General features: G+C 39.3%; 1 protein-coding gene across 1 annotated transcript in view; it reads left to right on the top strand.

Moving 5' to 3' along the window:
• The window catches only part of lrp1bb (low density lipoprotein receptor-related protein 1Bb), a 217218-nt gene that overhangs the window by 9301 nt on the left and 180649 nt on the right, over positions 1-27268 (top strand). Inside the window, 2 exon segments of the mRNA XM_061842266.1 lie at positions 9796-9933; positions 26161-26280. Coding sequence (XP_061698250.1) covers positions 9796-9933; positions 26161-26280 — 258 coding nt within the window.

The following is a 27268-nucleotide window of genomic DNA, read 5'->3' as shown; positions in this document are numbered from 1 at the left end:
ACACCGTCTATTTATTTATTTATTTATTTATTTTGGTGAAACCACCCCAATTTTTAATGCCGGTTTCTAAAGAATAGATACAAGTTAAAACAACCTCTTTTTCTGGTTAAAGAAGAGCGTTTAAGAACATAATATTCTTTGGGTCTCAAAAGATCAGTCAAAATGCTCCAAAATGGCTGACATAAAACTGTGGTTTGAAAATGATTAGCAGCGAATGAGTTAAGGACAGCATATAACTTGTCAGCAAAAGAACCAACAGAAACAGCAGATTTGGAGCCAGGGTGACATTGGTGTCATCTCCCTGATGATGCAGCTCACATTACACCATTAGGACATCAATGAGGTACACATATACTGATGTGAGCTGCTTCCATAATTCTGTACAAAAATAATAATGGCCATCGATAATTTCAGACACGCAACAATACAGCTCTTGGATCAGATCCCATTTGCTTATGAACACCTTAATTATATACATTGATGCGCAAAGATCCAAGTTGGACGTCAAACCTCATTACATGTGACAATGTCAAAGTTCAAGGCCTTGCACATTTATTAGCAATTTTTTTCAGGAACGGTAAATATAAGGTCAAGCTTCTTGGAAAAAAATTACGTGCCCTTGAACAAACATACGTTTTGATTTGTACACTAGTGTGTTGATCATTGGCAAAATAATATCTTTTACCACAAAAGGCTTTGACATTTAGAAAATAGATGAATTAAATGTGGATTGGGTTTGTGATATCTTGTATAAGTGATTAATGAATCAATTTTTTGCTGCTTGGTATCTCAACAAAAGAGTTTCCACCGATTCACTTTTTTTTGTTTTTGCGCAAGCATGCTGTTGGTTAGTTTTATTTTAGATTCAGTTTATTCTTCTCTAATCACTTGAAAAGTTTTCTTCTCTAACAATTGGATGTTGTAATACATTCTAGGGCTGCGTTAGACAGATCCAAATAAGCCGTAGAAGGGTCAGAAGAAGAAAGCAAAAAGTCGGTGGTCTGCAATGGATTCCCTCTTTTCATTTGAATCTGAATTAATAGTTCTCAACTCCAGTGAGCGATACTTTGATGGCATTCTACAAAATATTTTACTTTCAGGGTAAAAATTGGTAACTGTCGCAATTAGTCATTTTATCCAAGGTTAATAAAAGGTTTATAAATGGTAATATGCAGTAAATAACTGGTTAAAAATAGTTATCATCCCTATTTACCTTCAGTATCATTTTGATGGAAAATTGCCAGTTAAAACTCTTATCTATCTATCTATCTATCTATCTATCTATCTATCTATCTATCTATCTATCTATCTATCTATCTATCTATCTATCTATCTACTATCTATCTATCTATCTATCTATCTATCTATCTATCTATCTATCTATCTATCTATCTATCTATCTATCTATCTATCCATCCATCCATCCATCCAATCATCTACTGTATATGTATACATATTGGGCTATTTTCTACGCTTCAACCTTTCAAAACCGTTTCAACTGTAATAAATTATCGATTAGGAATTTATGTAATAGTGATAAAGTTGGAAGTGGGTGTCTTTTGACTGCAAAACTTTAACATTGCATTGATCTGGCTGCCTCTTTATTAATCTTCTTTATTTGTGTCGCATAATTTTGCTCCTTGGCTTCCTGAAAAACACGTTTCAGAGTATTTATTGACCAGGTGATGCATATTTGCATTCCATTTCAAACACCCTGTGGTTTTGCTGCCGCAGTGGCAGACATTAATATATGTGCCGTGTTTAGGCAAGGCGGAACCGTTTTCCTCAAATTTATCACTGCGTTTTTAAAGACATGAATAAATATTGATGTTGAATTTAAATGATTCTCGCTCTTTTAACAAACCTGTAGATTTCCTGTTTTATTTGCCGGGGGATTGTTTTGCCTCTTACTGAAGGTGATGTTCAAACTGGTGTTAAGAGTATTTGCCCGTTTTGTCTTTGCTTCTTATTAATTTATCAAAACCTAAACTGCGTTTTGCCATTTTTTACTTTTTACTTAATATTTTATCCATTTTTTTTACTTTTTACTTAATATTTTATGGTTTTTTTGGTTTTTTTTTTTTTTTTTGCATGTCTCACTATTCTTTTTCATATCAAACGAGGACCATCTAAGAGTAAACAAGCACTTGATCAATTTTAATCGTGAGTATCAATCCAAACATGCTTTCGGACTCTCAAAAACATTGACTGCGTCACAGAGTTATTTTAAAGCTCTCCTGCATACTGATGAGGCACGTACGCGGCTCATTATATTAATTCTGCATGACGGAACAAAGCCATCCAAGATCCACATGCGCTGATGCTGTTTAATTGCCATCACCTTGATGAATTTTTTTCTATGACTTCTTCAAATGAGTTTGTGTTTGGAAATGTAATTACCAATAAATGTCAGTAATCTTGAACCAGATCGGACAGTGGAAAAAAAAACAAAACAAAAAATAACAGCAACAACAACTTAACTACTAACGGGGAACAGAGCCCAGATCTCCACTAAGATTGATCTGTGAATAATCACAATTCATTTGTAGATTTAGAAAGTGATTGGCAGAAATATATACATTACATCATCTTGAGCAGTTCAGTCAGTCAAAGTCGATTAACATGACAAAAATGGAACAAAATTTGATAATAAAAGATAAAACCTTACTCAACAGAGATGCCGATTATTAAATGTGTATGTGCAGGTCGCCAGCACGGTGGATCAGGTGGTTGTTACAGCATTGGCCTCACAGTTCTGAGGACTCGGGTTCGATCCTGGCCCCGCCTGTGTGGAGTTTGCATGTTCTCCCCGTGGCTGAGTGGGTTTCCTCCAGGCACTCCGGTTTAATCCCACATTCCCCCCCAAAAATACATGAAACATTAATTGGACACTCTAAATTGCCCCTAGGTGTAATTGTGAGTGTGGCTGTTTGTCTCTATGTGCGCTGGGATTGGGTGGCAACCAGTTCAGGGTGTACCCCGCCTTCTGCCCAAAGACATCTGGGATAGGCTCCAGCACTCCCCGTGACCCCTGTGAGGATAAGCGGCCAAAGAAAATGGATGGATGAATGGATATGCAGGTCACTAAAGACATTTTTTGGCTGAACAACCAATCAGAGGACAGAAAATGCCGATGTCACTGAGGGTCACCTCGCTGGGTTTGAAGGAGAACTATATTGTCCAGTCCCTTTGTTATCTAGTTTAAGTTACATTGCCCAGGAATTCTGATTTTGAAGGTCCTGAGCAGATTAAATGGAAACACAGAAAGATCCAGAGGCTGAAATGTGAATGGACTGAAGAAAAGGATCTAACGCGCACATACAAGTACTGGAAGCAATGCAGCGAAGAGAAATGCTACCAAAAGACCAAATTCAAAATAAGCAAAATGGAATAGCCTGCTGCGAATGAATTCATGCAATTTGATGGATTGAATATTAAAAATGTGTGGCACTTTATGAAGAAAAATTACAACTCAGGAATGTTGAGCAACTGAAGATGTACATCGACCAAGAATGCGCAAAAAAATTCCACCGACATAGCTTCAATATTTTGGGTCTTCGGTTCCTAAAGATATATTGAATTTTTTTTACTCGGAAAAAGTGACCCTTTTTTTTTTCTTTTACGTGTTGCAGGCATATAAAATCAAAATCAATTAATATTTGACTAAACAATAATATGTATCACTTTAAACATGACATATCTTGTCTTCATAGTGTATTACATTGAAGTGGAAAAAAGGATTTGCAAATCCTAAATTTTATAGAACGTCAAACTTCATTGGAATTAGGATTTGGTTTTCTTTTTTTAATCATTCAAATTTGTTTGAGTTGCGAACAACTCTTGGTCTTCATTTCTCGATCAAGGGTGAGATGGACCCAGTTGAGTGGGTTAAAAGCCCGGTTCATCCTGGACTGGTTTGCAACCACAGGGCACAGAGACAAATGACCATTTTCGCTCACATTCACCTACAGGCAAATTAGTCTTGTAGCATCCACTTGGTACAGCCGTAACATGAAAACTGTCATTTGCGAGGCAGATGAGATATTCAATATTCTCCCATTGTGGCTTCAAAAAGAAACGCGCAATATAAAATCTAAAAAGCAAATTCAGAAAATATTGGGGAAAGCTATACAGTACGTTGAATTCAAACAAATTCCTGAATTGCTTCAATGACTGTATTTCCGTAGATGTAAAATAATGTGCCCACCTTTGAATTTTTTTTGTGTGTGAGAAACTTACTGTACTGTACGTCTGGCTTTAATTTGTCAAAGTTGAGTAATTTGGAAGCGGAGAGAGCAACTCTGAGCCACCGTTGGGAGGCCATCTGTGAACCTTTGCACGGCAGATCCGAGCCGCTGAATATTCATTTGCCATCCTCCCCTTATCACATTAGATTAGAACCCATGTGGCGAGAACAGAGAAGAGAGGTTGAGAACGCAGTTTAGCTTGTCAGGGACCTTTACAGCTGAGCGTTAAGTAGCACATTTACCAAATGGATGGGAATGTATGGAATGTTCTGGGACACTTTGTGCTCCCTTATGAGGGATATTTCTTTTGTTGGGGGATTGTCCACATACTGTATGTCATTAATATACAGTAACTACAGTGTGTAGTGTGTAGCTGTCTGTCCAGAGGCAGAGAAAGCACGACTTTTGTACGGTGTTGTACCTTAAAGGTCTACCGAAATCCCTATATCCATTTTAAAATTGATATTGTTATGAAAATTACATATAATATTATTCACTTCAATGTCTATATGAAAAAAAAAATGTGTGGAGAGCGTGTCATTCATGCGCAAAGTTGCGGAAGTCTCACTTGATAGCCCAGTGGCGGCCATATTGTCTGCTACGTCATTTATAGATGTCACACTGGGACAGTCGCCATTGAGAAAACTGTGTGCCACCTGCAATGGGTGACAAGCAACAGAGATTTTCTGATTTTTTTTTTTTTTTTTTTTTTCCCAACGCCCCTTCTGACTCTGAAGCTTTTTTCGAAGAATAGAGCATCTCACAATCGAGTGAAGTGACCAGGGCAATATTACTCTATCATTTCGAGCCATATTTAGACTCCATGACAGTATGTACGACAGTATGTAGCATACTCAGGAGAACCCATGCCGGGTGAAGTAACTGGCTAGTGGGGGGGAGAGCTCCTTTCTCCTCCCGCACACGGCCAAACCACCTCCCCGCCTGATCCACCTTGGCAGCGGCGATTAACAACGCTGCGGCCATGAGCGACGACAACGAACGCCGCGGCCGCGCACATCGACACATTTAACACCCCTGACTTACGTACTTGATGTTATTATGATTCGGATCTTTTGTTACTTCTGAGAGGATTACCTTGTCCCCCTCAACTATTTTTTTAATAGCTCTATGCACACCTACCTGTCATTTGGAGGTTTCGTCCTTTGCACCTGTCCAATCCATTTTTTTCACGACAAACCCGGTGTTTTGGAAACGTGTGAAGAGTGAATCCATCCTTCCATCCTTCTATATCTAGCAATAGAACGAGTCGGCATTTTGGCTAGCACACAGGAAAAAGCAGCTACTATCCCGCCGCTAAAACTGGTATAAACACACGAACAGCCAGTGTGGGCATCTGGAAAAACATCACTTCCTGCTTCTTCTCCAAAATAAGAATCCTCGGGATGATTTTCATAGTGGGAGGTACAAAAATCCATACACGACAACATCATGACATGAGGTGAAAAAACGGATGGGTCCATCCCGGCCGCTTCTTTTTTTTTTTAATTAAAAACATACTAAAAATCATGCCATACTATGTCGGTAGACCGTTAACATTTTTAAATTGGGGAGAGAAATGTGGGGTTTGAACCCTTTCACAGGGAAAAGTCTGCCTTTTTAATCTTCTCCTTTTAGGGTGACTTACCCAGGTGCATCATTTGCAATATATCGGTGAATCTCAATAAATTGAGATTAAAGAAATAAATTGTCAAAAACACAATTTATTTCAGTACTTCGATTCAAATAATGTACAAATATTATACAGGGGTGCCTTGAGATACAAGTTCACGTGACAACGCTTGTAAATCAAAACACTCATATTTGAAATCATTGTTCCATATTGAAGTGAATGGACATTCCAGTAATCAGTACCAGAAACGCCATAAAAAAACAAATAAAAAGAAAGAAGTGGTGTTTTCATTAGAAAACCTACAGTGCTATAATTGAAATGTACAAAATGCAGTTTATAGATAATGAAAACCCCAAATTCACTCAAAAAATGTATTACTTTAGAAACAATGAATATAATTATGCAGAAATAGTTTTCAGTATCAGCCTTCTGAAGGGTATGATTAATCTGCGTTTGCACGTCTAAATCATTTTTCTGCGATACAGAACTCTTAATTCATTGAGCTTCACCTGCACTTTTCATATAGAAAGTGCAAGTTATATAAACACTTTCTCTAGAAATATGAACTTCCAAAGACAAGGGCACTTACCCTGACACCGCGTAAAATTGGGATACTAAAAAGACAGCCAAGTAATATTCGTGAAAGACCGAGGTCCCCGACACATTTCTGTGGAAATGCATGGGAGGAGAAACTAGCCGGAGTTTTATTGTCATTACGGAAGCCATAGTAGCGTACTTGCTTTGTGTAAATCATCATGGCGTGGCAGCCCTTCACTGCAACAGGCACATTAATTGAAACATTTTGTCCCTTTCAAAGTGGAAATGGATGCTTTGAATAAGTAATCAGCCAGGCAAGATGGTCCATGTGTGCTGGAATGTGACTTCTTACGAGCGGGATGACTTCCTGGATCATTCCGGATCCCATCACACGAGTGATAAATCTTCCCATTAGCCGAGCACAGTGGCGCGTCAGTAATGGGAATGTTGGTGTAGTTAAGGTAGAGATGGTCAGCTGTGTTTTATTTGCTCCCACATGAGTGAGGGTCATCTGTGTGCCTTGTGAATTCTTCAACAGCTGCTCTCTGCTGTCAGCCCGACTGGCAGCGGGAGTTAATTTTTTTTTTTTTCTTTTTTAAGGGACTCCATGTGTGGTTGCAAACATCTGTGCGATGCAAGGAGGAAGACTGTAAAGTCGAAATGTATTTGCATACGCTTAGGCTATTTTGTTTCACACCAAAATGTTCTTCTATCCTTTCAGGAGGATCTCAAGAGACACTGGAAATTTTTTTTCACCTGTATGGAAGGCAAATGCTAATCAAGTTTTCCTCCCTTGAAAACAATCTTCAGCAGGGGATGGGGGGTCAATATTTTTGTGCGTCTGATAACATCTTATTATTAGTATCCTGAGCGGCACGGTGGCGCAGCTGTAAAGAGTTGACCTCACAGTTCTGAGTACTCTGGATCAATCCCGGCCCCGCCTGTGTGGAGTTTGCATGCTCTCCCCGTGACTGTGTGGGTTTTCTCCAGGCAGTCCAGTTTCCTCCCACATGCCAAGAACATGCATTTAGTGAACAATCTAAATTGCCCGTAATTGCCCCGTGCGACTGTTGTCAGACTCAATGTGGCCTGGAATTGGCTGGCAACCAATTCAGGGTGTACCCCGCCTCCTGCCCAATGGCAGCTGTGATAGGCTCCAGCACTCCTGCGATCCTTGTGAGGATAAGCGGCTAAGAAAATGGATTGCTGTGAATGGATGGATGTTACTACTGGGAGCATGTCATAAGTCGTGACATCTGAGCCAGCTCCAAGAAATAGTTTTTCTTTTTCACTGTTTTTATTTCACTTGTACTTTTGTTTTATGTGGGCATAGAAATTATTTGCTTTGTCACCTTTGATGACAAAGATGGAGCTTCAGTTCATGCTTTTTTCCTCATTCATTGCCACATTTTCCACATCCTGGTGTTAGGACTATTTTAAGATGAGAGGGATTGGAATAGCAGACGCTAGTAAAGCTAACCTGTGTTCTTATTGACACTAGCTTGCTTTCGTAGTCTGGGACCGGAGCAGATGTAAGGAGACGCTGTTGCCTGGTCGTCCAGACATTGTGTTGAGAAACCCAGTTTTCTTTTCCTCCGACAGCATCAGAGAAAAACACGATTAGTCAACTTCAGATTTTAAACATTGATCCAGAATAGTACAGGTCACCAGTCGACTAATTGTTTAACCTCTAATTTAGAGACCTTGTGCACTTACGTCACCGAAGTTACATGACTGGCCATACTGCCGGGCAAGCAAATCGTTGTTCAATGCTAAGTCGGTTGGAGACGACGGGAAAATACCTCTTATAGCCTGACGCCCAGTTTTGTCCGACCCCGTTAAAATTTATAAGTTGATAATAACCGAAGGTATGTGGAAAAATGAGAGACACTTGGCATAGAGAACACATATTTAATGCCGAATTTGATGTTTCCACCGATACGAAAGTGGACTATTAACCTGCTTCTGCTTGTCTTGGACAACTGGATAAACAATTGTATCTGGTGAATAAGTTGTCAAGATTTACACAGAAGAGTTTGAAAGCATAGAAAAGTCTGCACGCATACAAATACTTCGTTGTTGGATCTGTTCTCAATGGGGACACGGCTTGTGAACGCAGAAGTGTGTTCGGCTACATGTTAACCTTTGCCAAAATCCATCAATCTTTTCAGCTAGTATTCAGTAGAAATACCAATATTTCAGTAAATGACCCCTGGTTTTACATAATCTCGCATTCATTAACTATGATTGGGGAAAAAAAGAGGACAAGCGAGTCGCCTCCTCCGTAGCGTTTCCCAAGAAGTACTTATAATGCCAAGTTGGCTCATTTGAGAACAATGCATTAAAAAAAATAAGACTGAGTCGGCTTCTCCGTACACAAAGCGTGTTGCGCCCACACGTTAACCTACATGAACATCTGTGTGACCAATGGTTTATTTTCTTTAAAAAAAAAAAAAAGTCTGTCAGGGAGAGGTTGGCCGCAACACGTGTATGTTGGAGACGACTCCGTCATTTTTTTTTTTTTTTTTTAAACGCATTGTTCTCAAATGAGCCAACTTGGCATTATGAATACTTCTTGGGAATCTGAGATTGATGAGAATAATTCCGACCTGAAATGAAGTGATCGCTACACGTTGTGTGTATTTGGTTGGCCACCATTCATCACGTTAAATTGCTGAAATCCATCGATATTTTCTGGTCTTTTCAGTTATCATTTCACAGAATGATCTCTTTGAATATCTGTCTCATCTGTTGTAACAACCAACAGCACAGGCATTCTCAAGCATTGCCCCCCACACTGTCGAGCAGCTCTTTTTGACTGGCAATATGGCTCCATGAAAATGGTGATGTCACGTGCACGAGCTCTATACTTCCATTCTGTCTTTTCTATAATCAGGGTACTATGGTGACTTGGTTCGAAAGCCAATTGCAGTACACAAATAAACCAGCAACCATCCACTTTCGCAACCGAGAGTATTCACTTGAAGTCATGTTCATGTTTTTGGAGTGTGTGAGGAATTACGCAGAGAAATTGCAATCTTCACGTAGAAAGCACTGAACTGAGATTGGAACCCAAAATCTCATAGCTGAGTAGCGGATGTCCCAACCACCACAGTTTGCTAGTGCTATACAGTAATAGAAAGCGTTGTGCAAAATGATGGGAGGAAAAATAAATTAATTAAACATTAGCCAAGGCCAGTCACTGATAGTGTGGCGTTTCACTTGTTGCCTCACCTCCCACCCAGCCTGTCTCTCTGTGCCCTGCAATTTACTGTTAACAAATCATCAATGTCGGGTGACCGGTCGAGTTCATGGCTGGACAGATGGACTTTTCAATTAGCGGTAAGAAAAATCATACCAAGAAATGTTTTTCTTTTTCAGGTGCGCAAGATGTAGTGATCAGATGTCCACTCAATCACATACAGTGCATTGGAACAAAAAAATGTATTCATTTCAACAAACTCTGCAACGGTGCCAGAGACTGTGAGGACGGCTACGATGAAGGAGTCCATTGTCGAGGTAAGAAATAACGAAGACGCTTTCTTCATAGCATCTTGATAGGTTTTGCATGAACAAAAATAATGTATGTAAATACATCATCTACATCTGGAAGATTGCGAATTTAGAAATTAAATCAGGATTATACTTTTAAAATACTTTGTTGTTCATTGCTATTGAACATAGTTGATATAAGTCTTGAAGACATACGGCAAGTTTATGGCCAGCAGTTTTAACCGAGTTGGGAAGTCATTTTAAGTGGCCTGCATAATATATCAATTGAAAAAAAAAGACATTTTTGCACACTAAACTGTGACAATTAAAAACTAAAAAAATAATTAAAGCAGCATGTCAACAGCAGCAATGTATTAACGATTAATATCATTACTTTTACCAAGTAATGACATTTTTCTTGCACACTCAGCAATATTTTTTCCTAGATTTCCACATTCAAGGTCAGTTTAGATTTTTTTTTCCATGATAAAAGAGCATCGATTTATATGGTTCAATGATGGCAACTATGATGTTGATCTTGGCCTTGTGCAAAAGGGACTTCGCTTTGTCTATCAAATTTAATTAGTCGATAATATGAATGGGAACTATTTAAATACATCATTAAAGTTCTTACAATGTCATGGCACACAATGCGAGTTTATGGTTTGATGACTTAAGGAGGTTTTGCTGAAGCTCGTGTAATTTGCAAAGGTGACTGACTTCTCGAGCTGCCTGAGCCAGCAAATAGACCAAAAAAAAAAAAAAAAAAAATTTCCATGATGAGGTCTCCCTGATTGGTAGAATGTTAACAACCTCAACTCTTTCTCTTTTGTTGCAGTCACCATAACCTTTGTTATCCCGTTCGATGTTTAAAGTCACACAGTGCTTTCCTTTGTTGCTCTGAGGTGTAATGACAACATAGACTTCGCTTCACAGCTCTATGCGGAGATTCATTTACCGGCGTATTTATGAATTGATAAGGACGGTGCGTCATTGAAAGTGTTGTGGGTCACTTGTCTTACTTTTGTGTTTCTGCATTTTGTGTGGGGTCATGTCCTTTCCAATGTTATGTGAGGGGGGGGGACTTGATTGGTCATCCTTGTTTTGTGTTTGTTGTTTGTGTTGTGTTCATTTTTCAAAATCATTTCAAGTTTAGTTTTGTTTGGTACATTTCTTCTCAGACTGATGAGGTTTGTAATGGTCGTTTTGTGCAATCATCTCCATTACAAAGTACATGGAGGAGGTTGAAGTCCAACGGCGCCTTAACATTCGAGTGACCCAACTTGAGATTTGCTTGTTTTGACTTGAGAGCAAAAATCTGAGATACGAGTGCTGTTTGGTGATATTGACCTCAGAGGAGCACAGTCTATGTGTTGTGAAAATGGCCCAATTGTCATAGCAACACCTTGCAACTCCAGCTGCCCCGCTTCGCCAGTCGTTCCCGGGAAACCTGGTCTGTTACCCGGACCTTAAACTAATGAACATTAACTACAAAATTAACTACATAAGTAGGTTTCAACAGCTGGTAGACATTTTTTAAGGGTCATGTTATAACTTTGAAGTTTTGTTCCTGATTGACACCATGGTTCGGTCCTTGTCCATCCATCTGAATCATCAATGGAGAGAGAATTTTTTTTTTTTAGAGCAGCAAAATATATGCTACATTTGAAAATTGTACAGGTGTGGTCAGTCATGCTCGCAGATAAAGTTGTGGGTGTGATTAGAATAAATAACATGAATAAAATAACTTACTGGATTAATATAACATCTGTAAATTAAAAATAAAATAACTGAAAGACAAAAAAAAAATCAAACTCAGAAATGTTGATTTCCAATTTCAACTGTTAATAGTAGAACATGATATAAAACGGTATTTAAAATGTTTCATCAATAAAAATTCTTGATCTCACAAACTTTATCTGAAGAAAAGTTAAATGCACTGGCCTGTCAAGGAATAAACACGAATGATCTATACCCGCAATGTTTTGAAAATGGTGAAAGTTTAGTTCAACATAAGCGGCGTTAGTGGCAACAAGCTAGCGATACATTGGAACAAAAATTCCTGTCGGCAGTCGTGATGTCTTGTTATAATCTAGTGTAATTTACGGCGGTATCTATTGTCAATCCATTAATGAAATCTATATCTTACAAAAGCATGTAGAGGGGGGTTCACACGCGCGTCGCTGCGACTGCCGTAAATAGGAGGCCGGCTTGCAAGAACTCGCCTTTATGTGCGTGCGCTCGACGTGTTGGCCACACTTGAATCAAGCCACAAGGTGGATGATAGTCTAACGTCTTTTCTTTTTATGGGCACGCCGTCACACGATCAACCCAAACTGCCTCACGATCGACACATCGGGCACCCCTGGTGTAAATGAATTTCCTTTGACATGGATCATTATGTTGATGACTTCCGACGTAAATGCGCTCGTAGTACGTTAAGCACCTCGGAACATGCGCTTTTGGCATCACTTCTGTACATGCTCAGTACGGTTAACTTGCATTTCCTTTTTCCGGGTGAAGAATGATTGTTTAGGAGCAGGCTTGTTTTGTTAATAACGTTTATGAAATGAACACGTCAATGTCAAGACTACACTAAATAACCGACATCTTTCAATATCTATTTTTTTCTACTCGTAACAAATTTGACGCGCGTGATTTTTCGTGCTCGACTGTGCGGATTTGGGAGTGCGATGGCGCGCGGACATGAACGCACGAATAAAATCCGAGTGACTGCTATTTCAATGAGTTCACCTACTGCAGTCTACTTTGGATTTAACATTGTCAAGACACGATTGATACACTGGGCTCTATTTTCATGAAGAGATGAGTAGACTTAGTCACTAGTCACTTATCTATAAAAAACAAAGCCCACTGTTTCAAAAAATAAGAAACCAGTCAGGAATGTTCCATCACAGACTGCCTAAGACAATGATGTGAATGAATGAGAATATTCTTAATCATATTTGCTTGAAGGGATATAAATAATCGCTGATGCAATTGCAAGTATGATTAAGGTACGTTTTACCCAGTGGGCGTATGTTTTCACCTTAAAATAATTTGACATTAAGCCCACCTGGAACTACATGGTACCAACCAGCTGCTTTGGCTCAAAGGGAGACGTGGCACTCGTAGCGAGTCCCTCACGGACAGTGGCCGACAGAATTGAGGTCACCAAGGAGAAGATTTAGACAACCAGCTGGGTCTTTTACTAAACTCCCCAACACTGCCTCATCCTCATACCTGCTTACCTCTTTCCTCTGCTGTCCACCTCTTATGAATATACATGCTCACATCCCGAGGGGTCTTCAGTGAAGGTGCCCAGATGGAAAACCACCAAGACTTTTTTTTTTTTTAATTCACCTTCAGGAAACGTGCTCGTACACGGTCACATGGCCGTGGCTAAGTGAAGGCATATCGGGCACATTTCTACAAGTCCAAATCCAGTTTTTACATATTTTACTACTTTTAGATTCGTTTTTGCATTTTTTTAATTATATGACAATTTGATTCATTCATCTTCCAGGCTGCTCATCCTCACAAGGGTCATTCTTGGGCGTGCTGGAGGCTATTCCAGCTACCTTCCAGAAAGAGACACGGTTCACCCTGAATAGTTCGCCAGCCAATTGCAAGGCACATATAAACAAACGGCCAATTCAGAGTCTTCAATAAACCTACTATGTTTTTGCAATATGAGAGGAAGCCGGAATGCCCGGAGAAAATCCATGCAAACATGCAAACTCCACACAGGCAGAGCCGGCCGGGATTTGAACTCCAGTTCTCAGAACTGTGAGGCGGACGTGCAAACCAGTTGCTCACTGTGCCACCATGCGACAATGTAAATGAAACAAATACGAACATTTAAATTTGTCCTTATAAATGATCCCATTGGAGGGGGGGGGACCCATTTCTCAAGGCTGTTTCTGATGATAATGAAAACTGTGAGACTGCTGCACTTTTTCATTTATTATAACTATGATTCTTAATTACAGCAGAAATTGCCAATATACCAACTTAAGTCACTGCTTGACAACATTAATATTGCAGCCTGGAGGACAGCACAGGAAATTACACAGCTGGGCTATAAATAACGATGTATTTTGCATATGATTTCATTTGTGACACCTCGCCATAAAGCTATATCGTTAAATATTGCTTTTCAAATATAAAAATCAAAGACATTTGATTACATTCTATTCCACATTTTTTTTCCTGATGTTCCAAACTTGCATGTGAGCTTTATTAAACCTACAAGTCCTTTATTACTTTCTGTCATTTGATGTCTTCTAGTTTGATAATGGGAGAATTAGAAGACTATGTGAACTTGTTTTTTGTTTTTGTCCATTTATTCAACTTGAACTATCTCAGGTTGTAATATCTTGACATGTCAAGACTGTAAATGTAGTACTCAAAATAACGATAATCCGACTGAAACATGGTCGACGATCACATCCGCCTCACAGTAATGAGGACCCGGGTTCAAATCCGGCCTCACCTGTGTGGAGTTTGCATGTTCTCCTCTTTGCCTGTGTGGGTTTTCTCATCCCAGAGACATACATGGTAGGTTTCTTGAAGACTCCAAATTGTCTGTAGCTGTGGATGTTGGAGCAAATTGTTTTTCTTTTGTTGTTTTTTTTTTTAATATTTGTCCGGAGATTGGCTGGTGAACAGTTCAGGGTGTACCCCGCCTCCAGCGTGCAGTTAGCTTGGATAGGCTCCTGGAAACACAACAAGTGAGAATGAGCAGTGGAGAAGATGGATGGATTCTGAGCGGTCACTCTGTGGTGTGGGGTGGCACATGCACTTTTTTTGTACCTGTTTTTTTGTGGCCTCTCGCATCTTAAAAAATTAGTTCAGATGTTAAAAAATGGTATGAGCGGAGAAGAATAGTGGAGGTAATTTTAGAGCCAAACTGGAAGAAAATATGTACTGTACAGTAGGTATGATGTATACAGTAGGTATACTGTTGAAAATGCAAAAATGTTATTCTATAAAATCTTTGATGTAAACCATACTTAAACATTCAAAATGTATTCTCAACGATCAGAAGTTACTTATGGATCGTTTTGTTTGGCACTTTTGTGGTAGTCTGTATAATTTCCATATGTATATATATATTTTTTTGATAAATGTATTCAAGACTCCCGTTCTCTGTGTTTCATAAATTCGTTTTGTGTCAATGTTTAATTGAAACAAGATGAATGAAGGCTTGATAAATCAAAATTCATTTGTGATGCTTTCACTTTGTAATGCCTTTATCCTCCGGTGACATTTTCAGAATACACTAATTGATATTGTGATATTTTAACCTGAAACTAATTTACAACCAAAAGACTTTTCTCATCATTAGTAACATATTTAGGTCAATGGTCTGGCATTTTGTGCATCCAATTCACTTGTTGCAGCCTTTCGTGTACAATAGTTGTGTAATATTGATGCTTTGACTGCATTCATCTTATTATATAACTATACTTTGTAACAAATACTAAAATACTGGTGCTAAAATTTTGTGTAATCATTCTTGATTTGGCTCAAACAAGAATGCTGGTGTAGTTTGTGTAGCCATTTATATATCACTTCAAACATACAGTTGGGTTTAATTTGTCCTGTGACCATACTGGGATTCTAAACGCACTGGCACGTCATCATCTTTCCCTAATAAAATGAATAGAACATGTCATTAATCTGTTCCTTATCTCCCTCCCAAAAATGCTATTTTTTAATCACTACAACAGCACTCTATTTAGTATTATACTTCAATCATGGATTTTAAAGCTTACAGTCATACACAAATAAATACAATGTAAATAATTGAACGATTTTAGCATCATGATTAATTCATTGCGGCTACTTCTGGTCCTTCTAATGAGTGTAGCTCAGTAAGATGCAGTAATACTATTCATTTTTTGCAGAAGATAAAGAGTGCTTGCATCATATTGTAAATCTACATGTGTTGCTGCACCATGTGTGTTCAAACATCAATGGCGAAGCATTATAACACCACCCGTTAGCCTGTCTTGTCTCACTTTGTGTTAGCATTAAAGGCATATTTATGGGGCTGATTTAAATGCACAACGTAATTCTTTGTTTTGAAATGGCAGCAAACAGAACAGACTGGACTTTTTTGAAGAAGAAGAAGAATTCCTCACTCTTTGCCATCCTGCTATTTGGTGTGAAGTGTGTTGAGTTCACTGCTACCACACTGCATAGCTCAGTACGCCGTATCTCATTTTGGTTTAAACCCTAAAATGTTCACCATCCATTGGCTAATTTGGCTGACTCACAGCTCAAAATAGTACAAGGTTCTTAACTTTTTAAGGTAACTTACTATTCATTCTTGTCTGATCTCTTGTCCACTAAGCCCTGCCGGTGATCTGTGTGGGGAAAATACACAAAATTAATATTTACTAAGTGTCAGAACATAGCAAACTACAGTGCCCGTGACTTAAGTAGTAACAGCCTCACCATGTCATGACCGAGATTTAATGATGCACGGAAATGATATTGTCAAACTGCTTGAGAGCAGACGTTGGCTCACATTTGTGCAAACGCATCACACAAACAACAAGCTTGACTACTAACGGAAATGAATGAATTCATTTGCAGTGGTTATGATATTAGCATACTGCCTGAAGTTGCGTTATTATTGTTAACTGTTTCATGCAAATTAATTGAAAGGTGTCCTCCCTTTTGGCAGCAAGTCCACAATCTGGGAAGTTTTTGTGTATTCCACCCCCGCAGGATTAAAAGCTATCAACACGAAATGTGTGAAACCTGACAGTACAAAGCACTCAACTCTACCCTCACTGATCTAAATGACGAACATTCAGTAGAAATATGGCTAATATTCAAAGTAGGATATCCACATACTGAAGCTTGTATTTGCACATTTTGCCTCCCTTTCAATCCGAGTCAACATTAGCCCAACTATGAGATGTCTCTGACAGATTATCCTGGGCGAGTATTTTGTGGTGTCGCACGTGTTAGATTGTTTTGTCACAATCTGAAGACAACTACAAATTTTAAACCTGATATAAAAATTTAAAAAATCCCTAAATTTCTTGTAAATTTAATGCAGTGTAAAGAAGTGTTGTTAACAACCTTGGCAAATTTGAATTATTAAAAATGTGGCCAAGTACTGTATATAAAAGGAGGCTTTATGGTTTCCGACAGTACACTTTTCCTGAATTCCTCTGGTATTTTGTCATCAACTTGAATTCTGTTGAACAAGATGGTGTAAAAAGTCCACAGCCACATCTATATATTTCTATACCTCCACATGTAACACGTATGTCATCAGGACCAACTGCCTTTCAATTTTTCATCCTCTTAAGTGCCTTTCTAACTTCCCCTTACTAATCCTTGCCACTTTCTGCTCCACCACACTTGTCACTTCTACTCTTCCTTTCCTTTCATTAACTTGTCAAAGTATTCGTTCCGTCTATCCAGTACACTCCAGGAACCAGTCAACAAATTTCCCTCTCCATCCTTAAACACCCTAACCTGCTGCACGTTCTTCCCATCTCTTTCCCTATGTTTGGTCAACCTGTAGAGGTCCTTTTGTCTTTTAGTGTCCAGCATGGCAAACATGTCATCACATGGCCTTTGCCACCTCTACCGGTGTATCTCCATGTATTCCTTTCACCTTTCCTGAGTCCTATCAATGTTCCACTTGTTCTTAGCTAACCTCTTTCCTTGTATGATTTCTGGTCTTTAGGGGTTCCACCACCTAGTCTCTCTCTCTCTCTCTCTCTCCCTTTCTTACGAGGATATAGACCAAGTACTCTCCTCTGTTCCTCTCTGCTCACGTTGGATGTAGTGTTCCAGTCATCTGGAAGGTCCTCCTATCATGTCGTGTTCATTGTGTCAAACATTCACCATCCATCCATTTCCTTTGCCTCTTACCTTCACGGGAGTCGCAGGGAGTGCTGCAGTCTATCCCAGCTGTCAACGGGGCAGGAGGCGGGGTACACCCTGAACTGGTTGCCAGCCAATTGCAGGGCACATGAAGACAGACAACAGTCGCACTCACAATCACACATAGGGGCAATTTATAGTGTCCAATTAGTGTTGCATGTTTTTGGGATGTGGGAGGAAACCGGAGCGCCCGGAGAAAACCCACGCAGGCACGGGGAGAACATGCAAACTCCACACAGGCGGGGCCGGGATTTGGACCCGGGTCCTAAGAACTGTGAGGCCGACGCTTTACTGCTGAGTCACCGTGCTGCCCATTCACCATCATAAATCAATATTTTGCAAATTTCTGCAGTAATATTCCAATGGGAAGTTGTTTTGTTTTGTTCAAACCAGTACATCTTCCCTGTAGTGAAGACGCATTTAATAACAGATGATAGTAATGCTATTACTATTTGGAAACCTCAATTACAGGTATAATTTTCTCAGGTTGTAAACATATCAAGCAGCCCTGTAGACTATAGAAGTGGATTATAGAATATCAAAATTGTTCTTCTTTTCATGAACCATTTAGAGTTTCTCTGCTGGTACATTTTATGAAAGAACGTTAGTTTTGTTGGTTTTATTCTATTCATCTGGCTCCAGTAATGCTCACTTTTAAGGACTGTGTTCTGTACAACACTGTTAAACTCCATTTAATCTATTTTTACACAGTGTGTCTTGTTATCCTGATAACGATGGCATGGGTCTTATGCCAAGCTGTGCTTCGCAGTACAAACAAGAAGACGCTGGCAATCAATATTTCATGCATCTCGCTTTGTTCTCCGGCACTGTCAAGATATCGTCATTTGTGTCAGTACACCCCGATTTGAGGAAGCAATTCGATGTCATCGGAAACTATTACAGAAGATGTCATTCTTCCGGAGCGGTTCCGAACTACAAATGTATGTTTTGCTTGCAGATTTTGACACCCACAAATATTTAAAGCCATATCTGGGACTGGCGGTGCAGTCTCAAATCTCTCAACCAAGTGTTCATTTGGCGATTAGCAACCATTTACATTTCATATATGCAGTATACATGTATGTAAGTATGTGCGTGTGTGTGTTCCATGCATGAATTAAGTTCTAAACCATCCGGACACAATGTCAGATCAAAGCTGGCACACTTAAGCTTCCCTGATAACGTTCCACAACGTCAATAATAAATAGTGCCGCCGCAATCATAAAACATGGGATATTTTTGTATTCAAAAATATTATTCCCTTGCCTATTTCTGGGGATTGTAGACTTTTTTGAATCCCTGGGAATGTTTGACCTCATTTCATCCTTGTTGAAATCAATCTTGTCACTCCCGAGGACACCCAACTCCAGCTTTGGACCAACAACATGGGGAAAGCTAATTAATAGCCAGGGAAGCCACTCATTAAAGGTCCTTGAGCAGACCAGGGTCGCATCTCATTTGTTGCCCTCGCATCCCACTCAAGGCCCCTCATCATTAATAGACCTTAACTCCAAAAATCAGTTTTAGTAAACGGATTATTCCATGACGACGTATAATTGAATGGATCTCATAATTGGGCCAGATGGGGCAATCTGACTGTCATACACGGGTTTTCTCCTGATGACGATGATGACGGCACATGAATAGTTCTGCTCTTTGCATTCACGCTTGTCCATCTGTCTGAATAAATGTGGCGTGTTGGTTTAAGGCCTGCCAGATTTTTGTGTGATTTTCATTTCACTTTCCTGGTTAAATTGAGCTACATTATCAGCATATTTCAAGTCTCAATTGGAAAATTATTGATACAGGTCCCTAAAAATTGCAGCAAACTTTATGAAGTGCATTTTCTCCATTTTCACAGAGATTCTAAAAGCTGAAAAGTATATGGAATAAAGTCTAATAATTACATCAATTTTCACCCCAGGATAGGCTGCCAGCCCTTTCCTAGTAGTTGCAACACACTAATACTCGTGCCGAAAGGGAAAAACATACCCATTAACCTGAATACCCATTAAAAGTAAATTACAGGAGCCTGGAGTGCATTAAACAAATTGCTGCACAAGTGGATGAATTTTGTTTTTGGAGACTTGCGTGGCATGTCCATCATCACAGTTGTACTTGTATAAAGTGTACTACACATGTTTCACTGCTGAAGTGAAGTTAACTGAACTAAAGTTACACCGGTAACAATTATTGCCAGTCCTCAATATGGCCCCCAGTGAGGGCTGTGAAAGAAATGTATTCCAATACAGTGACTAGTTTGTCAAAACATGTACTGTATTCAGTAGTGTAAGTAAAGTATCATAATATCAATATAACTTGATTGCCTTTAAGTGCGCGTGTGTGTGTGTGGGGGGGGGGGTGCGTGTGTATGTGTGTATAGGCAGTTAGCAGTTGCTTAGACTACGATGCCACAACCACCCCAAAAGCTCTAATGAGCAACCAGCAGTGCAGTGAGCTGCAGTTGGGACCCTTGTGACAGTCCACACATATCTTTATAAATGTTATTTAAAATAAACAATTTCTGTAGTAAATACAGTCTACGCAGACATCAATTTCTCTTTTCCAATACGTCGCTTTTAAACTGGCCAGTTTTGCGAACCCCAACAAGGAAAGTTTCCAACGTAACTTCACCTGAGAAGCTTCTACCTCTCTATACTGTTGGGATATTGTTGCAAAAATAACTTTCAAGCTAAAATGAGTTCACGCGGCATAAAGGCTCACCCAGTTTGCTCGCAACATCATGGCGCTGGCGCATTGAGGACATTATATCTACCTATTCCAGAGCAGCTTCTCCAAGTAAACAACTGGGTTCTCCCCCCACATTATAGTTGTAATCCTGCCAAATAATCACACTTTTTACAATTCATACTGTATCTGTAATCTGATCTCATCTATTTTTTTCCCTGTAAATGTAGCGGAACACAGTTATGGTACTTATTTTTTGGTCTCCAATTATCTAACAGCACCCGAGAGCCTGCCCATAGGATGTGATGGATCTGAGTGTGAATTGTTCTGTATCTCTGTTTACCGAAAGGCAAAAGACTTTGTGAACTCCACCTTTCACGGTCATTTGCAATTGGCCTCAGCTTCCATTGTGATCCTGAACAGCATAGGTGATACAAGAAATTGGATGGATGAATAGGTTTATTTACCAAGTGAATTTCATGGAAAATCCTCCATTTGATATCTTTGGATCCTTGAAATCAGCAGGGATAAGATTGTCCACCTATCAGATGTGGCTGAACGAGGCCTATGTGGTTTTGCAGTCTTTTTCTACATGAAACAAATCAGTCAAAAGAAAACGCATTAGGTCATCAATCAACTGAGAAGGAAAAAAGCAAAAGGCCAGTCCTATTCCAAATGGGGAAACTCGTGAACCTTGAAGGCATCGGCATCAGTTCCACGTGCTTGCTGTAAGCTATTGGCAGCCTGCACAATTTCGAATATTGCTCAATTTTTGATTTAAGGTTCAAAACATCTGTAGGGTTTTAATTGTCCTTAATAGATGGTAAAAGTTGAAAATGCTGTAATGTAATTCCGCTCTTTAAACCAGGAATAGGTTGCAGAGGACTGTTTTGATTTTCAAGGAATCGCTAGGATATCTCAGCTTATTTGAAATGTTTAGTGATATTCTTGCTCAAAAAAATACCCATAAGTCATTTGAGCTGGCATTTTACTCAAAAATAGGACTGTTTTATTCCTTGAAAAAGTGTTATGTTTCAGTGAAACCTGTCATATTTACAAACTGTTTGAGTTTTGTTTTCCTGAATGGGGGTGGTCGGTTTAAACGGCAGAATCAATTGAAGGTATACTGTACATTTGGATAAATAATTCTTACTTTGCTACTCTCAATGTACTCAAAGATTCTAAAAATTAAGTAACGTGATCTGTAATATCATAATATATTGCAAGTCAAATTCATTTGTCTTACCACGTATAAAGTGTTGAAGTTAACATGGTTCTTGTCAGTAATTTCAACTGAAGCTTCACCTAACTTTTGTATGTGTTAAAAGGTCTTTTTATCAATTTTATCAAATGAAGTCTAGTGTCTGGCTTTTGTTTTTTGGCTTCTCCAAGTCGAGGAGACTGCTGTTACCACCCCCTAATTCTCTCCGAGGGGCCACGACTAACATGTGCATGACGTATTCATGAATTCTTCCAAGCGACAAGTGGCCAAAAAAGTAAACAGCAATTATTTTTCATCCAGTTCGCCACACCCGCGAAGTAGCTGAACTGTTATTTCATTTGAGAGGTTTTGTATGGGAGCACATACTGCAGTATTTATTTTGTCCGTGTGCATCATGCATCACTGCGCACACATGAAGAAGAGATGAAAATCTGTGCAGGAAGCCGGTATTCTTTCTTTTTTCTACCCAACACCTTCTAGATTTTTAGCAACTTTTAGCAACAGCCTTCTTTCAAAAAAGGCATGTGATTATTTTTGATGTGAACATAATTGTATAGAATTGCACTTTCTGAAAGAAGCTTTCATAGTTTGGAAATTGGTCATACAAGGAAGAACACCCTCTGAGAGAGGTGTAATTACAGCCCGAGTTTCTGGTAGCTGGACTGTAGAGATTTCTGAAAAGGTGGAGACAATTGCCGAAGACCGAGGTGACGGTTCAGTTTGGTGGTGATTATAACATGAAGCTCGCCTGTGTGGGAAATGACGCGCTTGGTGAATGTAGTCACAAACACTTCAATTCCCTGTGAACTTTGCAGTTGTTGATAGTTTTGGGTGTGTCCTGTGATTGACTGGCGAGCGGTCTAGGGTGGGTCTAGCTTCTCACCCAGAGTAGCATTGAGATGTAACAGTCGGTGTGCGCGGGTGAATATTTTCACGAAGATGATGGCTCGAGTGCTCTTTCTCCATTCTGGTCTTGTCTGTGATTGAAAAGAGAGAATTTCTGTCCTCAAATGCACTTTGAAGGAGTTTCACCTTTCCAGAAAAAAAAAAAAATCTTTACATACTATACACCGCTATGTCTTACGTAATCTTCAGCAAATGTTTCAACATCACTTGGAAGTGAATATGAATGTTCCCACATTCCTTTTAAAATAATTGCCCTCTAGAATTGCATTTAAAGTAAATTAAAGTTTTGCTTTCATCTAGACTTAACTCACATAAAACATTCCACATTATCACCAAGTATTCGAACAGAAATGAAGGCAGGTTCTCTGCGACCAGTAAAGAGGAAAGGCTACTGAACAATTTCCATTTCAATGCATTTGTTACCTACTGTAGATCTGAATACAGCCATTGAATACATACTATTAATATGTGCCAATGAAAATTCATTCATTGCCCACTCAAAATTCTCTGTTAAACCTTCTCCAAGACCTTTATGAAAATCAAAGTTCAGCTCCTTTCACTCATTCCCTTAGGTGATATTACAGCTGTTTGAAACTTCTAACTACGACATTTCTTACAAATGTATGTCAAGTGATATGAATGAAAACCCTTTTTGTGTTAGAGTAGCGGATAAATGTACTTCCATCCTCCCGTTTAAGTTAAATGCTATCTTTGTTATAGTTGATTTTCGCAACGCTTGATTCTGACCAGCTAATCTAATTTCAAACAAAGAGCAAAGTTTGACTTTAGACAATGATCATGTTCTTAAATGTTACAGTAGACACTTAGAGTCCCACCTTAATAGGAATTATTTAAAACATAAATAAGTATATAAAGGTGGCACGGTGGATCAGCAGTAAAGCGTTGGCCTCACAGTTCTGAGGTCCCGGATTCCCGGTTGCAACTGTGTGGAGTTTGCGTGTTCTCCCCGTGCCTGTTTGGGTTTCCGCCCACATCCCCAAAACATGCAACATTAATTGGACACTCTAAATTGCCCCTAGGTGTGATTGTGAGCGTGACTGTTTGTCTCTATGTGCTCTGCGATTGGCTGGCAATCAGTTCAGGGTGTAAACCGCCTCCTGCCCGTTGACAGCTGGGATAGGCTCCAGGGCTTTCCGTGACCCTCGTGAGCATAAGCGGCAAAAGAAAATGGATGGATTGATAAGTATATAAAATTAGGCTTGGAATGAATTATACTTGTATTTCAAGGCACCACTATACAGTACTGTCCTTCTCGGTCCATTTTCAAGATTATCTCCAAATATGTATGATGTATTTAGAAATAAGTCTCTGAATTCACGTGTTTAATTAGTGAGTTGAACATGTCTTTCATAAATCTTGATGTTTATTTAATATACTTGTCTTAGATGTGCACTTGACTGGAGTAAATAAAAACACGCCGACTAAGACTGTGAAGACAGCGGGAAGATCGTAGGCTGCCAACAAATCATTTCATGACCTTTGCCGCACAGGAGTACACAGAAAAGTCTTTCCATTCATCAATAATGCCACATTACTTCCACCCGGAATTGAAGAAAGAGAGGAAAAAAAGATGCAATCTTGGGATCTGTGGGGTTTATCTATGGCAGGCTTTTTATAGTGGGTGAATATTTGTCGTTGTTGTACAGTGTTTAAAATGTGATTTATTGAATACTGTGGAGACCTTTTTAAAATGTATCAACGAAGTAGTCAGAATGTAAAGGGCCTATGCTTTCTTCAACAAAACAATTTGTCATTTGTATGACAAATTTACACGAGTACTGCACACAGCACAACAACTGACGTCATGGTCCACCAGTATTAAGGACTGTATATGATGTACACTACAAGGGATGCAAGATCTCCAATTCAAAAAGTATTATCAGAGTAGTATAAAGATAATTTGTAGCTGTCATGATGAGTTACTGTTGCTCTAAAATGATTAAAATGTCCGTGTTCATTTAGCACAGGTTAAGGAATGCCTGCAATGTCTTTTATTCTTGTTATACTATTGAATGAATCAAATTTCAGGAGACATCCTGTTCCACATAGCATATAAATGTCTCAAATTATTAGCAAAGTCAAATAAATCAGTGCAAGGTAACTGTTATGTTCTCTGTGACTTAACATTAACTAATACCGGTCCTCAGCAATAGCTCACAGTCTTTAGCTGGATCAGTCCTAACTTTGTTTTGAGGGTTAGCTTCCATCTGTCTTGTTTAGAGATTAGCTTTATTTCCTTCCTGTGTATATCAAATAATTACTCTTCATTCCTCTTTATCATGCCAGTGATGATTTGCAATCTGCAGGCTCAAACGTTTAAGGACAATCCCGTAATATCATAAAACAATGGAGTGAGGATTGAAATGAAGTTTACTGTTAACACAGAATTTGACCATTTGCTGTTGTTGGTGTGACATTCCATTTTTAGCAGGGTGCCCTTCCTGATACAACCCACCATTTTTTTTACTTTTTATTTTCATTTCATCTGACCTTGGAAACAGCAGTGACCGGGTATTGGGATACTGAATGAGAATAGAACCAACACTAGCCGCGTTAAAGGCATGTACCATTACAATACCAGTATCTGAATAAATATAATATCTAGGCATCCAAAATATGGGAAAAGTAAATTTTGAAACAATGTACAGTAGATGAGATGTGACAATGACAAATGAAGATGCTAGCCCGTGAACTGGTTATTATTTGACAGAGCAGTCCACATATTTAGTACTGTAAAAATGCAATATGTCTTGATGTACACAGGGTCCTTGGTTAGGATTCTTGATATCCCAGGATTCAAACTTTCTAACTAGTTCTGCTCTGCTGTAAGAGTCCGGCAGTCATGCTTAGTTCCCAGTTTCTTTGTGTTTCATTTATTATTAATGGCCAAAAACTGTTTTTCACGCCATTATTTACTATAATAATGGGTTTATTGCTACTTTAGTGGTAGACCACGGCACGTTGTGACTTGTCTACCAATTTGGGTTAGATGGCTACCATAAAAATGAAACTCTGTTGCACACTGAGGGCTCTTTGTATATTGACTATTATTATATTGAGATAACAAGATTAATCTCAATGCATAATTTCTCAATTCATTAACAATTTTAGTTAGTGAGAAAAAAATGCACCAAATCAAATAAGAATTTGCCTCAATTGAACTTTTACCAGTCACCAAGACCTGCATTGCTGAACTGAGAAGCTACGCAGACAAGAAGGGGGGGATTTTTTTTTTCATTGCTTTTGTGACGGGAATTTTAAAATGCAATTATGCTAAACAGTAAATAGCCACCATGGCGAAGCTTATTTTTATTCTTTTCATGGAGCCTAGTCAAAACAAGAACTAGGCTCAGGTCCAGAAGACTGTCAGAACAGCTAAAACAAGCATCAGCTATTTTCAATAAAATCAGCATTAAATATCTTGGGGGGCTTGTGGTGGGGGGGGATGTTACCAAAAGGTTCAATTACCACATTTTCATTTGATACCATCTACTCCGCAGAGCTTCTGTCAGCCTGCCATGAGCTCCGGTGTCGCTACGGCTGCGTCATGACAAGGAACGGCACCTTCTGTTTCTGTGCTGACGGTTTTGAGGTTGGTGAGGACGGCACGAGCTGCCGAGGTAAGATTCCTTTCTCCTCCTTGCCCACACCCGTCTTCCCTTTTGCCCTCGATCAGACTTTCCCCGAGGTGAAATAGCGGGAGGTGGAAGCTATGCGAGACCATCTGTCAGTAGGCAGGGCCCTTCGTTCACAGCGTATCACAGCCCCAGCACACAACATAAGGCAAACTATTTAGCAGCGTGTCGTACTGCGCCTTTGTTTGCTCATCATAAAATCCACCACCAGCCAGGTTTCTGCCAGAGGAAATATAATTTCAATGCCAAAAGGTGCCTCTGGAGTTGTTTCTCACTTACACATACCTTGGAACAACACCATAAAATGTAACTGAGCAGCCGAGCTTGAAGCGTGTTATATTATGCTGGACGCTGGGCCCCTTGTTTTTTACAGATTCTCAAAATGCAACAAACGTTTCGTATGACATGCAGTGAACTCATCTCCACAGCGGCAAAATAATGTCATCATATTTCCCTTTTTTCATTGGATTTGTTTCCTGTATATTGAAGGCCTAGGTGTCACTACAATAGGAACAGAATGCCGCCGTAAATCTAGGACCTCCTCTACATCCTTAGTGCCAGAACCCAAGCATTCCTAGGCAATGCCCGCCTTCATAAAACCAGAATATGCCATCCAATGGCTCTATGTATGTTTGATTCAGGTTTCACAGGAAACCATTGCAGCAGAACCATTTCCAGTTATGCATCGTCTCCTTCTACACAGCCTACTCAAGGTGGAATTCATCTCCCTTTTATTCTGCCTTGTTCCCAACAGCACAGGCACTAACCAATTCGTTCCACAGACATTTTTCCTTTAGAGGCAGTATCAGAACTGTGGACAGACCTGAGACGACCCTTGCATAAAGGCCCCATATACACAAAAACTGAGTCAGTCTTTTCCTTACTCATTTTTAAAAAGTTTCCTAAAAACACTGAATCATTTCAGGATGTGTTTTCCACACAAAGATGCTGAAATGGTCTTGTATACAATACT

Source organism: Syngnathoides biaculeatus, chromosome 14, assembly GCF_019802595.1.
Source record: "Syngnathoides biaculeatus isolate LvHL_M chromosome 14, ASM1980259v1, whole genome shotgun sequence".
NCBI lineage: Eukaryota > Metazoa > Chordata > Actinopteri > Syngnathiformes > Syngnathidae > Syngnathoides > Syngnathoides biaculeatus.
This window is presented reverse-complemented; position numbering and strand designations above follow the sequence as displayed.